General features: G+C 41.0%; 1 protein-coding gene and 1 pseudogene across 3 annotated transcripts in view; one reads left to right on the top strand and one right to left on the bottom strand.

Moving 5' to 3' along the window:
- Positions 1-17,454, top strand: part of SLC25A12 (solute carrier family 25 (aspartate/glutamate carrier), member 12) — a 125,419-nt gene that overhangs the window by 62,572 nt on the left and 45,393 nt on the right. For both annotated transcript variants that reach the window (XM_011945947.1, XM_011945948.1), the window contains 3 exons: positions 8,272-8,418; positions 10,645-10,783; positions 11,422-11,515. In XM_011945947.1, the coding sequence (XP_011801337.1) occupies positions 8,272-8,418; positions 10,645-10,783; positions 11,422-11,515 (380 nt within the window). The remainder of the gene's footprint in view (positions 1-8,271; positions 8,419-10,644; positions 10,784-11,421; positions 11,516-17,454) is intronic.
- Positions 17,157-17,454, bottom strand: part of LOC105514534 — a 1,393-nt pseudogene continuing 1,095 nt past the window's right edge. The window contains exon 2 of the transcript XR_001002195.1: positions 17,157-17,454. This exon is cut by the window's right edge and continues 1 nt beyond it. The product of XR_001002195.1 is annotated as a heterogeneous nuclear ribonucleoprotein A1-like (transcript).

Genomic DNA, 17,454 nt, shown 5'->3' with positions numbered 1-17,454 from the left:
GTTGAAAATGCAGAAATCACCGGTCTTCTGTGTCGCTCACGCTGGGAGTTGGAGACTGGAGCTGTTCCTATTCGGCCATCTTGCTCCGCCCCCTCTTTAAACTCTTAATAACTATTTCTTTCAGTGTTTACTTCCATTTATTTAAATAGTAAAGCACTTCTACTTTTTAATTTTCTACTTTTAAGTGTTTTTTAATTGTATCCTAACTATAGAAGATTAGAAGCTAGTTCTTTTTTTTTTTTTTTTTGAGACGAAGTCTTGCTCTGTTGCCCGGGCTGGAGTGCAGTGGCCGGATCTCAGCTCACTGCAAGCTCCGCCTCCCCAGGTTCACGCCATTCTCCTGCCTCAGCCTCCCGAGTAGCTGGGACTACAGGCGCCCGCCACCTCGCCTGGCTAGTTTTTTGTATTTTTTTTTTAGTAGAGACGGGGTTTCACAGTGTTAGCCAGGATGGTCTCGATCTCCTGACCTCGTGATCCACCCGTCTCGGCCTCCAAAAGTGCTGGGATTACAGGCTTGAGCCACCGCGTCCGGCCTAGAAGCTAGTTCTTTCACGACTGGGTGCAGTGGCTCACGCCTGTAATCCCAGCACTTTCGGAGGCCAAGGTGGGTAAATCACAAGGTCAGGAGATCAAGACCATCCTGGCTAACACAGTGAAACTCCGTCTCTACTAAAAATACAAAAAATTAGCCGGATGTGATGGCGGGCACCTGTAGTCCCAGCTACTCAGGAGGCTGAGGCAGGAGAATGCCATGAACCTGGGAGGTGGAGCTTGCAGTGAGCTGAGATCGCACCACTGCACTCCAGCCTTGGTGACAGAGCGAGACTCCGTCTCAAAAAACAAAAACAAAAAAAGAAGCTAGTTCTTTCATCTCTCTCCTCTCCCTATCTATCACAGACTTGGACTTCCGTCCCCTTTCCCCCTAATATAATTATGTCATGATTCTGCTTAAGTCAGTAATCCTATGAGTTATTAGAATTTTGTAAATACTATTGGTGGCTGAAGTTATTACTATTATATATTTTTTTGAGACTGGCTCTGTCGCCCAGGCTGGAAGTGCAGTGGTGTGATCCTGGCTCACTGTAACTGCCAACTCTTGATTCAAGCAATTCTCATGTCTCAGCCACTCGAGTAGCTGGGATTACAGGAGTGTGCCACCACACCTGGCTAATTTTTATATTTTTAGTAGAGATGGGATTTTGCCATGTTGGCCAGGCTGGTCTTGAACTCCTGGCCTCAAGTGATCTGCCCACCTTGACCTCCCAAAGTGCTGGGATTACAAGTGTGAACCACCGCACCTGGCTTAATGTTATTGTTCTTGGAGTTTCTAGTTTTCATTTGTTTAGTTTTCTACGTACTAATAGTAAGTCATTCTCAAACCTTGGCCCTATTATTAAGATCTCTTTTTAATACGTTTAAAACACATTAGGTATTCTGTTAATTTCATCTTCTTGGAGCTCTCCAGCAGCTTTCTTTCTTTTTTTAAAAAAAGAGGTAAAATTTGCATAAAATTAATCAATTAAAAGTGTACAATTTAGGCCAAGTGTGGTAGCTCACGCCTGTAATCCCAGCACTTTGGGAGGCTGAGGCGGGCAGATCACTTGAGATCAGGACTTTAAGTCCAGCCTGGCCAACATGGCGAAACCTTGTCTCCACTAAAAATACAAAAATTAGCCAGGCGAGGTGGCAAGTGCCGTAATCCCAGCTACTGGAGAGGCTGAGGCAGGAGAATTGCTTGAACCCAGGAGGTGGAGGTTGCAGTGAGCTGAGATTGCACCACTGTACTCCAGCCTGGGTGATAGAGCGAGACTCCATCTACAAAATACTAAAAATAAAATAAAAGTGCACAGTTTAGTGCATTTAGTACATTCACAGTGCCTTGTATCTAATTCCAAAACATTTTTATCATCCCAAAAAGAAACCTTGTCCATTAAGCAGTCACTTTCTATTTCTGCTTTCCCCCGAGCTCTGGCAACTTCCAGCCTACTTTCTGTCTCTATAGATTTACCTATTGTGGGTATTTAATATAAATGGAATTGTACAATATGAACTTTTTTTTTTTTTTTTGAGAGACAGAGTTTTGCTCTTGTTGTCCAGGCTGCTGTGCAATGGCACGATCTCAGCTTACTGCAACCTCTGCCTCCTGGGTTCAAACAATTCTCCTGCCTCAGCCTCCTGAGTAGCTGGGATTACAGGCGTGCGCCACTATGCCTGGCTAATTTTATATATTTTTAGTAGAGACAGGGTTTCACCATGTTGGCCAGGCTAGTCTCGAACTCCTGACCTCAGGTGATCCACCCACCTCAGCATCCCAAAGTGCTGGCATTACAGGTGTGAGCCACCATGCCTGGCCAAACAATATGAACTTTTGCATCTTTTTTTTTTTTCCACTTAGCATAATGTTTTTAAGAATTATCTATGTCAGCCGGGTGCGGTGGCTCAAGCCTGTAATCCCAGCACTTTGGGAGGCCGAGACGGGTGGATCACGAGGTCAGGAGATCGAGACCATCCTGGCTAACATGGTGAAACCCCCTCTCTACTAAAAAATACAAAAAACTAACTGGGCGCGGTGGCGGGCGCCTGTAGTCCCAGCTACCCCGAGGCTGAGGCAGGAGAATGGTGTAAACCTGGGAGGCGGAGCTTGCAGTGAGCTGAGATCTGGCCACTGCACTCCAGCCTGGGCAACAGAGCGAGACTCCCTCAAAAAAAAAAAAAAAGAATTATCTATGTCATAGTATATATCAGTGCTTTATTCCTTTTTGGGGGCTGAATACTATTTCATTGTATAATATAGTACAAATGTACTGTATTTTGTCTATCCGTTCATCAGCTGATGGACCTTTGGGTTGTTCCCACCTTATGGTTATCGTGAATAGTGCTGCCGTGAACATATGTATACAAATATTTGTTTGAATACTTGTTTTCAGTTCTGTCGGCCATATACATAGGAGTGGAATTTTTGGGTCATATGGTAATTCTGTTTAACTTTTTGAGGAACTACCTGACTGTTTTCCACAGCACCTGCACCATTTTCCTATTGCTTCCTGACCTAGTTCAGGGCCAGAAGCCAGACTGTGTAAGCTTGCTGCATGGGAGTAATTCTGTGATCGCCCTTCACTTTTATCTTGGAGAATTCATTTGCCTTTCTGTTACGTTGAACCTCCTGTTTGCTGCATGTTGTCTCTTCTTTTATGGTAGTTTACTTATTTGTGGTAGAATACTTCCTGCAGTGGCTTCCTGAGGAAAGTAGAATAAAATATTTTTGAGACTTTTCATATGTAAAAACCCCTGTTCTAGCTGAGGGCAGTGGCTTACACCTGTAATCCCAGCACTTCGGGAGGCCAAGGTGGGCAGATCACTTGAGCGAAGGAGTTCAAGACCAGCCTGGGCAACATGACACAATGCCATCTTTACAAAAAATACAAAAATAAGCCAGGTGTGGTGGCACATGACTGTAGTCCTAGCTACTCAGGAGGTGAGGTGGGAGGATCGCTTGAGCCCAGGGAGGTAGAGGCTGCAGTGAGCCATGATCCCACCACTGCACTCCAGCCTGGGCGGCAGAGTGAGCGCTGTCTCAAAAAACACAGTCCGGGTGTTTTGGCTCATGCCTATAATCCCAGCACTTTGGGAGACCGAGGTGGGCTGATCACTTGAGGTCAGGAGTTCAAGATCAACCTGGCCAACTTGGTGAAACCCCGTCTCTACTAAAAGTGCAAAAATTAGCCAGGTGTAGTGGCAGGTGCCTGTAATCCTAGCTACTTGGGAGGCTGAGGCAGGAGAATCTCTTGAGCCTGGGAGGCAGAAGTTGCAGTAAGCCAAGGACAGGCCACTGCCCTCCAGCATGGGCGGTAGAGCGAGACTCCATCTCAAAACAAACAAACATATCCCTCTCGTTCCACCATTACACTAAGATGGTTTGGCTGGTTATTGAATTCTAGTAAGAGTTTATTTTCCTTATAATTTTGAAAGCATTGCTCTTTTGTTTTCTAGTTTCCAGTGTTGCCACAGTGCCATTCTCATTCTTGATTTAGTCTTGAAACTTTTTCCACCCCGACTCTGGAGTGTTTTAATATTTTTTTCTTTTCTTTGGTGTTTATGAAATTTCATGGTGGTATTCCTTGGTGTGAGTTTATTTTTATTCATTGGTCTGGGCTTTTCATTCATTGGGCTTTTCTAATCTGGAAATTTACGTCCTTCAATTCTTGAAAATTTTATTACTTTTCTTATTGTATTTTCTTAGTTTCTAAGACTATTAAATGTTACATTTATGACCTTTTAGTTTTCTTTTCTCTCCTATTTTCCTTCTAAGCCTTCTATTTTGTATTTCTGCTGTATTTCTAATTTTCAGGAGCTCTTTTTGGTTTTTCTGAATATTCCTTTTAAAAAATAGCATACTGTTCTTGTTTCATGGATGTACTCTTTTCTTTCACTTCTTCAAAGATGTTAAAGACAGGTTTCTTTGTTGTTTTTTTTTAAAGCTTTCTTCTTGCATAGTGTCTGCTTTCTCCACTTTTTTTTTTTTTTTTTTTAGTCAGTGTCTTGCCCTGTCCCCCAGGCTAGAGTGCAGTGACAGGATCAGAGCTCACTGTAGCCTTGGCTTTCCCAGGTTCCAGCGATCCTCTCACCTCAGCCTCTTGAATAGCTGGGACTCTAGGCGTGTGCCACCATACCCGCCTAATTTTTTGTATTTTTTGTAGAGATGGGGTTTTGCCAGGTTGCCTAGGCTAGGTCTTTTATTTCAGATTAGGGAATCAGGGAAAAATTATCTGGTCTCCAATCTGGAATAGTAAATCTGGCTTTTGATGTTTTGGTTGCTGAGTAATAAGTAGTTGGAGGTCTCAATGTTCAATTTTGCAGAAGGACTTTCAGTTTATTACCTTTTTTCACTGTAGTATTCTCCCTCTCAACTGTGTGTAGTCTATGCTGGTTCAGAGATCCTCTGTTAAACTCCTCAGACAGTAGACCTCTAGTCTTCTGCCAAGGTTGTGAAAGGGTGGAGGCCTTATTTGGAGTAAGGCAGGTAACTAACTGTTTCTTAAACAGACTTCCATTTAAGCCCCTTGTTTTCAGCTCTACCTTCACTATCACTTCCAGAGGTACCAATGCAGCTAATAACTGAATCTTTTGTGGGTCCTGTCATGTACATTGGTTTCCTTTTTGGCTTTTTCTGCTTAGTTTTTTTGAGTCCATTAAGTCGGTGGTCATTTGCTTTTCTGCTTTCTGATCTTAAAAATATAATTGTTATCTTCTTTTCTGTTGTCTTTGTCCTTGCGTTTCTGTTTTATTTTGTTTTGTTCTTTTATTGTTATTTAAGTGAAGAGTGGCGTTTTGGAAGACAGTGGAGTTAAATGTACAAGTTCAGTCTCATCCAAAGTCACACTGTTTCTGAAGTTCTGCTAATTTTCATCTCATAATTAGATGAAATGCATTTTCAGGGGCATGGGATCTTTCCCTTCAGCATAACTGCCTTTCTTTATCTTCCCTTTAATTCTCCTATCCACTCACCTACCTACCTACCTACCTACCTTTTAAACCCAGGATTTATTTATTTTACCTTTTATAAGCCCACAGTATTGTTTTTCTTCATTAGGACGATCACAGATTTGAAATTGTGGGCTTTAGGTGTGGGTATTTGGAGATGCCAGTGCTTGTTCTAACACTTTCCCTGTTAGTGCTTATCTAATTCACCTTATAAAATTCTCAAACTTGGGCCAGGTGTAGTGGCTCAAGCCTGTAATCCCAGCACTTTGGGAGGCCGAGACGGGCAGATCACGAGGTCAGGAGATCGAGATCATCCTGGCGAACACGGTGAAACCCCGTCTCTACTAAAACATACAAAAAACTAGCCGGGTGAGGTGGCGGGTGCCTGTAGTCCCAGCCACTGGGGAGGCTGAGGCAGGAGAATGGCGTGAACCTGGAAGGCGGAGCTTGCAGTGAGCCGAGATCCGGCCACTGCACTCCAGCCTGGGTGACAGAGTGAGACTCCGTCTCAAAAAAAAAAAAAAAAAAAAAAAAAAAAAATCTCAAACTTGAAAAGTTGAAAATATATGCATTTGAGAGCTGACTTTTTTAAAAAAGGAAATGTCTGCCTGACTAGTGTTTAAGATTCTTCCAAAGATTACTTTCTCTCTCTTTCTCTCACTGTTTTCCTTGCATTTACAGAGGCTATTTTACAATATCTATTATACCCCGATGTTTTAATTATACTATGTAAACTGAGAGTCGCATGTATGTAATTTCTTTTTTTCTGTGTTTAACTTCTCATTTTTAAGTCATTAATTTTATTTTTTAAAACCTTTTTATTTTGGAAGACTTCAAGTATACTCAAAAGCAGAGAGAATAGTGTAATGAACGTCCTGCACCTATAACCAGCTTCAATAATTACCACTTCTTGGCCAATCTTTTTTATGTATACCCCTCACCCTGCCTCCTGCAGGATCATTTGGAAGCCAGATGCACATACTCTATGATTTTTTCATCTGTAATCCTTCAAATATGTGTCTTTAAAAGATAAATAAGAGTCCTTTAACTGTTGACCTTTTAGAAAACAGACAATCTATTCTACTAACACTACTCCTTCAGTGAGCGTTCTGCTTCATCTTGAAGGTAAAGGTCCACATCTTCTTTAGTACTGAGTGTTATTAATAAGGCTAAATTGTACCCATGGCTACCATTTGATATTTCTGGGAGATTAAGACATATAGGGAAGAAAAAGACATAAGAAAGAGATAGAAAGGAGGTAGAAGGAAAGAGAAAGGTATATAAGACAGGGGGTGAACCTGTGTCTGCTTTTGATGCTCTTTAGGAATATCTTTGCCATGGGGACCATTTTCAATCCATCTAATGATGTAGATGTATACACTTTATTTGAAGGGTGAAGTGGTTGGAACTGAGGTCATGGGAAAATGGAGTGAGTTATCACAAGTCCATAGGAAATATAATTAAATAAAAATGGTGAAACTTCTATAAAAAACATTTTTAATGTCAGGAAAAGGTAAAGCAATATTAATTTGTAGTCTTTGATAAGTAAATGTGAATGAAAATTATGTAATCTTATCTTTATTTTTATTTTTTTTTTGAGACGGAGTCTCGCTCTGTCGCCCAGGCTGGAGTGCAGTGGCCGGATTTCAGCTCACTGCAAGCTCTGCTTCCCGGGTTTACGCCATTCTCCTGCCTCAGCCTCCCGAGTAGCTGGGACTACAGGCGCCCGCCACCTCGCCCGGCTATTTTTTTGTATTTTTTTAGTAGAGACGGGGTTTCACCGTGTTAGCGAGGATGGTCTCGATCTCCTGACCTCATGATCCGCCCGTCTCGGCCTCCCAGAGTGCTGGGATTACAGGCTTGAGCCACCGCGCCCGGCCAGTAATCTTATCTTTAAATAATATGTATATACTTAGATATGACTATTATTTCCAGAGTTGCAAAGAGTATGACGGTGGCATCCAATAGCAACACCATTATTATGTTTGCTAACAAGTTTTTTGGATTTAGTCATGGATCCCCACAACAGAAATGCTCTGATTTTGACTTTTATATGGTATACAGGGGATTGCTGGCACATTTTGTTGTTTTTGTGGATATCACTTATTACAAAGTTTGATTGCCCAATAGTTCAAAAGTTCAGAGATATTCTGGACTGTCTTACAGTTTATGAGTAACGGTGCCCAGAGCCAGTGATAGCTCAACACTACTTTTGCAGTTTGTTATTCCTGACTTTCATTTTAGAATGACTGAGTATTGCACTTACCAGTTGGTAGAGTTTATTTGAAAAATTTGTTTGAAAAAATGGTCTCTAATTCATTTATAGAATGAGAGAGAGAGAGAGACTTTGATTGCAATACTTAAAATTGAAAAACTGAAAATGAACCTAAACTCTTAATTCATGAAGTACTCTTTGATGACCGGTAAGCCTTCAAGCAGGAGGGATAAATTACTGTATATTTTAAAGGCTGAAATGAAGCACCGAAAATATTATTGTTTTCAGTAATGAAAACTTGTCAAGTAAAATCTTAAGGGTTATTTTTTCCTACCTTTCCTTTATTGACATGCTCTCATTCATTCTTTTTCCTGAGGAGTAATGTGTAGTAGATTTTTAAGAAAGCACATGCTTTTTCAAAGAAATTAAAAGCTTTGTTATAAATTCAGATCTGTGCATTGTTTGTTTTGTAGTAAGTACATGTGTGGGAAGGATATCTGTCCTTCCTTCCTTTCCAGACCATGTACTTGGAATGTTTTAACCAGCTTAATGCGCTGTTTCTAATTTCCTCACAGGAGCTACAGTTGGAACATGCAAGACAAGCCTTTGCACTGAAAGACAAAAGCAAAAGTGGCATGATTTCTGGTCTGGATTTCAGTGACATCATGGTTACCATTAGATCTCACATGCTTACTCCTTTTGTGGAGGAGAACTTAGTTTCAGTAAGTAAAAAGCAAGTTATTTAACTTTCTGTTTCCTCAAACCTTTTGATCCATTGAGTCCTGGATTGCCTCCAGGGACTCATATGACTCTCAACTATTCAGATTTCATGCTTGGTTGGTAGAAAGTAAACAAGTGTGTGTGTGCGTGTGTATGTGTATATGTGTGTGTGTGTAAGGGAGGTAGAGGTGATGGTGAGTTATCTTTTCCCAGATCATAGCTTTATTCAGAGCCACCATCTTGCTCTCATGTATTTCCAAATTGTTTATTTCCATTTACAGAGTCCAGTTCAAGGGAAACAAGAGTTTATAGACAAGGGTGAGCAATTACTTTTTCCAGTGGGCAGTAACTCTCCCAGACACTACTGCCTTCATCTTGGCCTCTTTCCACACCACCAGGCTCCCAAGCTCTTGCTACAAAGATGGCTCCTTCCTTTGTTGCCTTCAGGGTGCTATCTGCCGGAGGGATCGTCACTGGCTTCTGCACTGTTCTAATAACCATACCCACGGCAGAAGGTATGGAGGAAGTATGTGGCCATCAGCCTCTGTGGCTCACTACTCCTCTCTCTGCCCCTTCACCTGTGCATTCAGTCTGTATGCACCAGACATAGTTTTTTGTTCTGTCAAACTGCTAATCTCTATAAAGTAATCATCTGGACCAATAGCAAACTCATGTCATCCACTTCCTCACATAGAGTGGTGAAACTTTCCTCACTTACCCGTTTTCTTGTCCATGCATTGTACTTATGTGTAAGTTTTTGATTACTGCTTGTTTTGAATGGAGGGAAGCCAATGAGTGCCTTTGTTGTTTCAGCTGAAGATCATTATCCCTGATTTAGACTGCGGTAGAAAGATCAACTTCTGTTCTTTTTCTTCAGTAAATCTGAACATGGAGCATGTCACTTTCTCCTACACGTTTCACCTCCTTGACACCGTCCCCCACTCCCCTGCCCTCACCTCATACCCCAACAAAAAAATGAAAGAAGGAAGGAAAGAAGGGGATAAAGTGAGAGAGAAAGAGAGAGAGGAGGGAAGGAGGGAAGAGGGGGAGGGAAGGAGGGAGAAGGAAGAGAACCCTAGAGGGAGGGACTCAGTACCTTAGTGGGAAGGGACTCATTTAATCTTTTCCAACTAGGTTAGATAGACCTACTATAATAGCCTCAGTTTACCAAAAGCCAATTTTAATCCTCAGAGGAATATATGAAATAATTTGAGTCCAACTTTTGGGTTGCTGATTTCCAAATTCAGGCTAACACAAATATAAACTGTATTTAGGTTAAGGCATGTGTGTGAGGGGTGGTGGGGTGGGATATATTTGCTCATCATTACCTACACTATTTGTATTAGACCTTTATGATTAAAGTTGTCACATTGGTATTTACATAAGCATTTCTTTGCATTTTTAAAGGAGAATGTTTTCAATCATATGGGTTCCTCTGACTTGTGGCTTGGGAATGAAGCTTTTGCAAACTATGCAAAAGATTCTCTTTTGAGTTTATGTCCAAGTGGTAGGCAGAGAACAAATTACCTCTTCATCCTGCAGAGGTAATGAAGACTACGTTGCCCCCCATCTCATGCATGAGAGAGCCTCTTTTGCACTATTCCATTGAAGACATAACAGTGAATAAATTCTCTCCAGATTTTCTACATTTTTTGGAGTTTTTGATAATTGTACCCTTCATGATCCAAATTTAGAGCTTAGCACAGACTGTTAAGTATTTTAATTATAACAATGGCCTTAACAATTAGGAAAAGTTGATGTAATAAAATTGTCTTAAAATTTAAAGTCATCAGTTGGGTTTTGTGTATGTGTATGAAGGAAGAAAACAAGGTTTAAAAAGTGTTCCATAGATTGTACAGTGATGTTTTGTTTATCTAGGACTAGCAAGAGTTTCACAGTTGAGGGTCTTGAAGATCCTGTTTAAATAACTATTGTTTTGATCTGTGATAATTATATTTGTTGTTTTTGACCTTATAGGTAGATGAACCATGAAGTCCAACTTCCAGATGTTGCTTTCTTCCTTCAGACTTCAATTACATAGGCTTCCCTGAGGACATGCAATGCACTGTTTCAGTGTGATACTTTCCTTGTATTTATGGACTGGTTGTTAGCATCATTTTAATAATGAAGACTCCTTTGAATCCTCTTTGAGAAAAGTACAGTGTCCATAAATGTTTGTCTTTTTGTTTTTGTTTGTTTTTTAAACTTTTTGTGTTGTCATTTTCTAGGCAGCTGGAGGAAGTATCTCACACCAGGTTAGCTTCTCCTACTTCAATGCATTTAACTCCTTACTGAATAACATGGAGCTTGTTCGTAAGATATATAGCACTCTAGCTGGCACAAGGAAAGATGTTGAAGTCACAAAGGGTAAGATTTTAAAATATATATAAATAAGAATCTCAGCATTTTCACTTTTCTTCATTGAGGCATGATGTTAATCTAAGCTTACCACTCTAAAGCCAGATCTAGAAAGTATGTTACCATGTATATGTATGCTTTACTTGGGCTCCAAAAATCCAGGTGGATTTAATGTGATACTGAGGTCAGGAATGGAAAAGTGGCTTTGACAGTTTTGAAAAGAACCTTGGCCCAATCTGTCAAACAGGTCAGTGGCACTGTGGCAGCAGCTTGTTTGTACTAGGAAGGAGTTGCCACAGAAAGATGGGCAAGCCTACTCCTTTTGGTGAGTGGTATTAGGATGTTTTGAATGACTGGAGAACACCTACATTTTTTGCATTATAACTCTGGAGACCAAAGTGAATAAGCAAGATAAGAGGAGATTCTAAAGAGATTGTTTTATTCTTAAAGTTAATTTATCTTTTACTAGCCTTCAGAAATGCGTATTCTTGTATAGTTGAACTTAAATATTTAAATTCAATTTTAGATTTTAAAAATGATACTAAAATGCCTGTAGCTTTCAGGTTGTATTATAGTTGGTGAAGGTAGAACTTTGTTTTATATTAAGAATCATTCAAGACTTTAACATTTTTCTTTCTCTGTTCCAGAGGAATTTGCCCAGAGTGCCATACGCTATGGACAAGTCACACCACTAGAAATTGATATTCTATATCAGCTTGCAGACTTATATAACGCTTCAGGGTAAGTATTTCAATAATTCTTCATGATATTTATTATAGAGTAGCTCTAAAATGTGAAGCTGTGGTGTCCTTTTAGTTCATTCTAACACGAGTTTATTCCATGTATTTGAATAGTTTATATTCAGAATATAAATTCCAAGAAAGACAAGCAGATGTAACAAAGGAGAAGAAAGAAACACAAGAAGACAGATAGAGGTAGAAGAAGATGGAGGGAGGGAAAAGGAGAGAGAGAACAAGGGAGAGAAGAAAGGAAGGGAAGGAAAGGGGAGGGAAAAGGAGGCAGGAGTGAGGTGAGATAAGGGAGTAAGGGGTTGAGGTGCGTGAGAGAGGGAAACGGGAGAAGAAAAAAATCTGACAGAGAAGAGAAGGGAAGTGAGAAGAAGAAAGGGAGGGAAAAAGATTGATTTAATCTGGGCTCTCTGGAGGTGTTACTAATTTCAAGAGATTTGTGGAAATTTTCCCAAATTTTTAACTTTATAAAATAGACTGAGATACATGGAAGAATCTTGTAATCTTTTTGGTTCACTGTAAATGATCCTTCACTAAACAGTATATGCCATTTTGTATTGGAGAGTATCATTTTCTTTCTTTTTTTCTCTCTTTTTTTTTTTGAGATGGAGTCTCTCTCTGTCACCTAGGCTGAAGTGCAGTGGCACCATCTCAGCTCACTGCAGCCTCTGCTTCCCAGGTTCAAGCGATTCTCCTGCCTCAGCCTCCTGGGTAGCTGAGATTACAGGTGCATGCCACCACACCCAACTAATTTTTGTATTTTTAGTAGAGACAGCATTTCACCATGTTGGTCAGGCTGGTCTCAAACTCCTGACCTCCTGATTCTCCCACCTCAGCCTCCCAGAGTGCTGAGATTACAGGCGTGAGCCACTGCGCCTGGCCGAGAGTATCGTTTTCTTGAGATATGCCTGTGACATTGTCATCAGAGTTACCATCATAGACAAGCTCAGATGTTTTATGCCTTTACTTTATAAACATAAAAGAACAAAGCACATGCAAATCCAAAAGAAAAACCCTTGTCTATGGGCATCCAGAAGGATCTGTGGGAAATGGGACTTATGGCTGTTTTTGTTTTGTTTTGTTTTGTTTTTGAGACGGAGTCTCGCTCTGTTGCCTAGGCCGGAGTGCAGTGGTGCGATCTTGCCTCCCAGAATCAAGCTATTCTCCTGCCTCAGCCTCCCGAGTAGCTAGAACTACAGGCGTGTGCCACCATACCCAGCTAATGTTTGTATTTTTAGTAGAGATAGGGTTTTACCATCCTGGCCAGGCTGGTTTTGAACTCCTGACCTCATGATCCCCCCTCCTTGGCCTCCCAAACTGCTGGGATTATAGGCGTGAGCCACTGAGCCCGGCCAGCAACTTACAGTCTATTAAGAGACATGATTTTTAAAAGTCACCTCTAGTAGTTCTTTCAGTATGATAATATCTAAAAAATGAGCGTTAACCCTACAACTGAGTACTAATAGAAGCTGGGTCTTCTTAGGTGATTCGTTGCTTTCAGGCTTTCTAATGAGTTGTGGGACTGGAGATGACACTAAGTATTAGCCAGTCTTTGGTGATTGACATGTAATACCAGGCCACATCTCATTCATCTGTTATATATATATATATATATATTTTTTTTTTTGAGATAGAGTTTCACTCTTGTTGCCCACGCTGGAGTGCAATGGCATGGTCTCAGCTCACTGCAACCTCCGCCTTCTGGGTTCAAGCAATTCTTCTGCCTCAGCCTCCTGAGTAGCTGGGATTACAGGCACCCGCTACCACACCCAGCTAACTTTTGTATTTTTAGTACAGACGGGGTTTCACAATGTTGACCAGGCTGGTCTCAAACTCCTAACCTCAGATCATCCACCCGCCTCGGTCTCCCAAAGTGTTGGGATTACAGGCGTGAGCCACTACGCCCAGCCTGTAATTCGTTTTTTTAAACAAAGGTTTTGATCTTCCTTCATGATGACACATTTCAAAAAGTAGTTCTCAAAACTGGATGTAAAGTGACCTTATAGCTAGTTCATGGAATTTAAGGTTTTGGGAAACAGTAGTGCATTAACATTGTTACCAGTAGAGGGTCTTGACTATGAGTTGTTCATGTTCTTGGCATGTTGAACAAGGAAATGGACAAAACCCGCAAAACAACAGAAGACAAAAGTACACTCCACAGAGTGGGAGTGAGCTGGAGCAAGCAGCTCAAGAGCCCTGGTTGCAAATCTTCTGGGGTTTAAGTACCCTATAGAGGTTTCCTGTTGGTTACACTCTATGTAAGTGAAGACTTGGCCCATGACCAATTAGAGGCTGAAGTAAAGTTACCTATGGAAATGAAGACTTGGCCCATGACCAATTGGAGGCTGAACTGAAGTCTCAGCCTGCAACCAGTCAGAGGCTGAAGTGAAGTTACAACCTATGCAAATAAAGGCTTGGCTTATCTGACTGAAGTGAAGACTCCTTGTGTCCAGACCCTTCCTGTGTTTCTTTCTTCTCATCTGTTATATCTGCTTGTCTTTTTTTCTTGGAATTTATATCCTAAACTATTCAAATAAACTGTTCTTCTGCCTCATCTCCCCCTGAGAGACATGATCCTCATAAATCTTTATGGGAGGCAGAAGGACCAATTGTCTTTCTTCTGTAACTACTTCATGCTGATTGGGGCACAGTCCCTACCTATTGGGGACCATGGAACTCTAGCACTGCTCTGTCTAGTGGAGATAGGGTTACTTCTTGATGGCTGGGGTGGGCGTCATCATCTGGAACTGGCTGGAAGCCCTGCTGCATGATCATTTGAAGCTTAATCATCTCTAGGTGAGAAGAAATAATCTGGTAAAAAGATTTAACAAACATGATCCAAAAAGTCAGTGCAAGTATAATTATTAACAATGGGCTGGCTAAGGGAAGGAGCCATGAAGCCCAGCTTAGTGCCCTTGACCAGGAGCCCTATGATGTGGATAGCTGTTGTTATATTTTAGAAGTCCTGTCAGCTAATTTTCAAGTGGCATCCCTAATTAATCCTGATTGGTTGATATAAAAACAACATTCTTGTAGGAAAACACATAAGCCACCTTTTTGAGCAGTTGGAGATCCAGTCCCCTTCTATTTTGTAAAGTGACTGCTGCCAAGGAGTCTATTTGATTTTGTAAGGTGACGATACTTTGGGCAAAGTCTTCCAAGCTGTCTGAAAGATCCTTGGACGAGCATTGGTAATAGGATAGGGAAGTTGGAAACCCGCTAACTCCCATTGCTATTCCTGTAGTTATTCCTAGCCCTACCAAAAGGGGTATGAATTGGATGGCTCATTTGTGCTTGGCAGTTGCAGTTAAAGGTATAATGAGAGACTGGTTATTGGGAGATATGTTGATTTTGAGGGGGTAAATATACAAGGGTACAGGTTCCAGTCCAGTTGGCTGATAAACATAAGTACAACTAGTTCCACACAGGAAAAAGGATCTTTGTTTTTTGAGACAAAAATTGTTGTCTGTGGTGAACATATGGGTTAGCTTGTTTTCACTTTCTCAAGTGATTAAGGTCCCTGCTAAGGTGGCCCCGGTTAAAGGCTGGAAAGGACCTTGGGAAGTATCCTGAGTTGCCCCAGCAGAAATTTTCCAGTGGAGGTAGTTACACTTAGTGTCCACCAGCAATGACTTAGAGGTATTTTCGTACTGGAGAATGAAAAGACAACTAGATGTCTCAGGATTAGTATAGTTTTTCCCGAGGGAAAGTGTGAACACAGCTACTGGGCCTATCTTGGCAGTACTTAGACTGTGTATCCTTTAAAGTGCCCTGAACTACGAATGGTTTCCATGAAACCATACAGGTTTACCAAGTGATGCACTCTGGGTAACTGCATAGCTTACATGACCATGTGAAGGGTTAATCTCTAGGATGTAGATTTTAAGCCAATTAGAGCTCCTTTATATGAACATCACACACACAACACTTGTAGACAGGAGAAGATCTAGCTGTTGTAAGTTTTTCTTTCCCTTTAGTTTTTTTTCTTTTCTTTTCTTTTTTTTTTTTAAGACAGAGTCTTGCTCTGTCACCCAGGCTAGAGTACAGTGGGACGATCTCACCCCACTGCAACCTCTGCCTCCCGGGTTCAAGCGATTCTTGTACCTCAGCCTCCCGAGTAGCTGGGACTACAGGTGTGTACCACTATGCCTGCCTAATTTTTGTATTTTTAGTAGAGACGGGGTTTCACCATGTTGGCCAGGCTGGTCTCAACCTTTTGACCTCAGATAATCTGTCCACCTTGGCCTCCCAAAGTGCTGGGATTACAGGCGTGAGCTACTGGGCCCAGCCTCTTTCCCACTTTATAAATCCTATCACAACTTCCACAGACGGTCTATGACATACTTAGACTTTCTGACTTGTCCTGTCTTTCCCTCTTTCCTAAATGATTAGGCATTCTACTTTAGGACAAGAATTTGCCATACAAGATTCTTTCTCACATAAAATTTCTTTTCTTCATAACCTTCCTTACCATAAATACATCTTCATAGCTATAACTTTCTTTATATCTCTCTTTCCTACTAATTTCTGAAGCCCCCAAAAGTCAAAAAGGTCAGGTAATGTGATGCAAAACTGAGCAGAGCCTTAGATTTTGAGAGGGACCTGTCTGCCTACATTTCTTAGGATTCCATGAGGAAAACAGGGGTTTCTCCTAAAATGAGGTCTGTGGCACCTTCTGTTTTTCCCAAGGAGTCCCAGGCTCTCAGAAATTACCTTAGGTCCTTTCATGGGCATCAAGAGTGGTAAGAAGATAGACTGGGGAAATAGTCCAGTCAACTGAGAAGAGAAGTAAAACTTCATTGTAAAGATGGATAAACTGAGGCACGGTGCAGTTTAAAAATTCACATTCACATAGAGCTAGGCTCCGCAGCTCACTGATGCACTTGTAAGGTAACTCATGGTGTACTTCACCAACAATTTTCCTGCCCCCTCAGAGCTTACAACCTGGGTTTCATTTCCTGCTCTACAGCTATATAATTTAACAATTTTCCTCTCAATGTGTTGGATTCTAATCCTATATATCTCAAATTTTATTAATATTACTGAATTTTTTTTTCATTCAAGAGAAATCGTTTATTGATTACACATGATAATGAATGATACACAAGCTTCATTCCCATCTATAATTTTATCTGGTACCATTATTCAATTTAGATATATTGCATAGGATGTGCCAACAATCACTTTTATAACCAATAATTCCATGATTTTGCTTGGGTAATCCCTTTTAATGGTGAACTTCAGGTCACAACAGTAACTATCAGTTCACTACACCAAGGTTTCCGAAGACAATGGTTTCTCCACCCAAGCAGGTTGTATATAAATTCCAAATAGAACCTGGCATCACCCTGAAGGAATTCTAACTTCACACTGTTGGGGAAATTTACCAAGATGGCTTCAGAGTAGACTAACTTTACACAGCACATTAAAAAAAAGACATTTATTCAGCGTCATGATCAGACTATTGCATTTAGCAATCAACAGCATGGGTGCAAAAAAAAAATAAATCTACATTAAAACCCTTTGTTGGAATGCTTTACACTTTCCACAGAACAGAAACTAAAATAACCTGTTATACAATTAGTCACAGATACAGTCCTCAAGTTTTTTGCCCATACACATGAGTATTTGTCTAAAACATGTCTTCTTTGTAGCAGCTAGGCCCTGCCACCACTGTGCTTGGCTGAGTTCACAAATCTGTTGTAACCTGTAGCTTCCCTGTCACTTCTCTAGCTCTCCTCTCCTGCTAAGCTTTGTTTCCTAATTAAAATCTTCTGCCACTGCCATAGCTACTGCTGCTTCTGGAACCGCCATAGCCACCTTGGTTTCATGGTTTTGCAAAGTATTGGCCTCCACGGCCATAGGCGCCAGAGCTTCTGCCTCCAAAATTTCCTCCCTTCATGGGTCCAAAATTTGAAGACTGATTGTTGT

The sequence above is a fragment of the Colobus angolensis genome, unplaced genomic scaffold (genome assembly GCF_000951035.1).
Source record: "Colobus angolensis palliatus isolate OR3802 unplaced genomic scaffold, Cang.pa_1.0 Scaffold247, whole genome shotgun sequence".
Classification (NCBI taxonomy): domain Eukaryota; kingdom Metazoa; phylum Chordata; class Mammalia; order Primates; family Cercopithecidae; genus Colobus; species Colobus angolensis.
The sequence above is the reverse complement of the archived record's forward strand: the minus strand, read 5'-3'. Positions and strand labels throughout refer to the sequence as shown.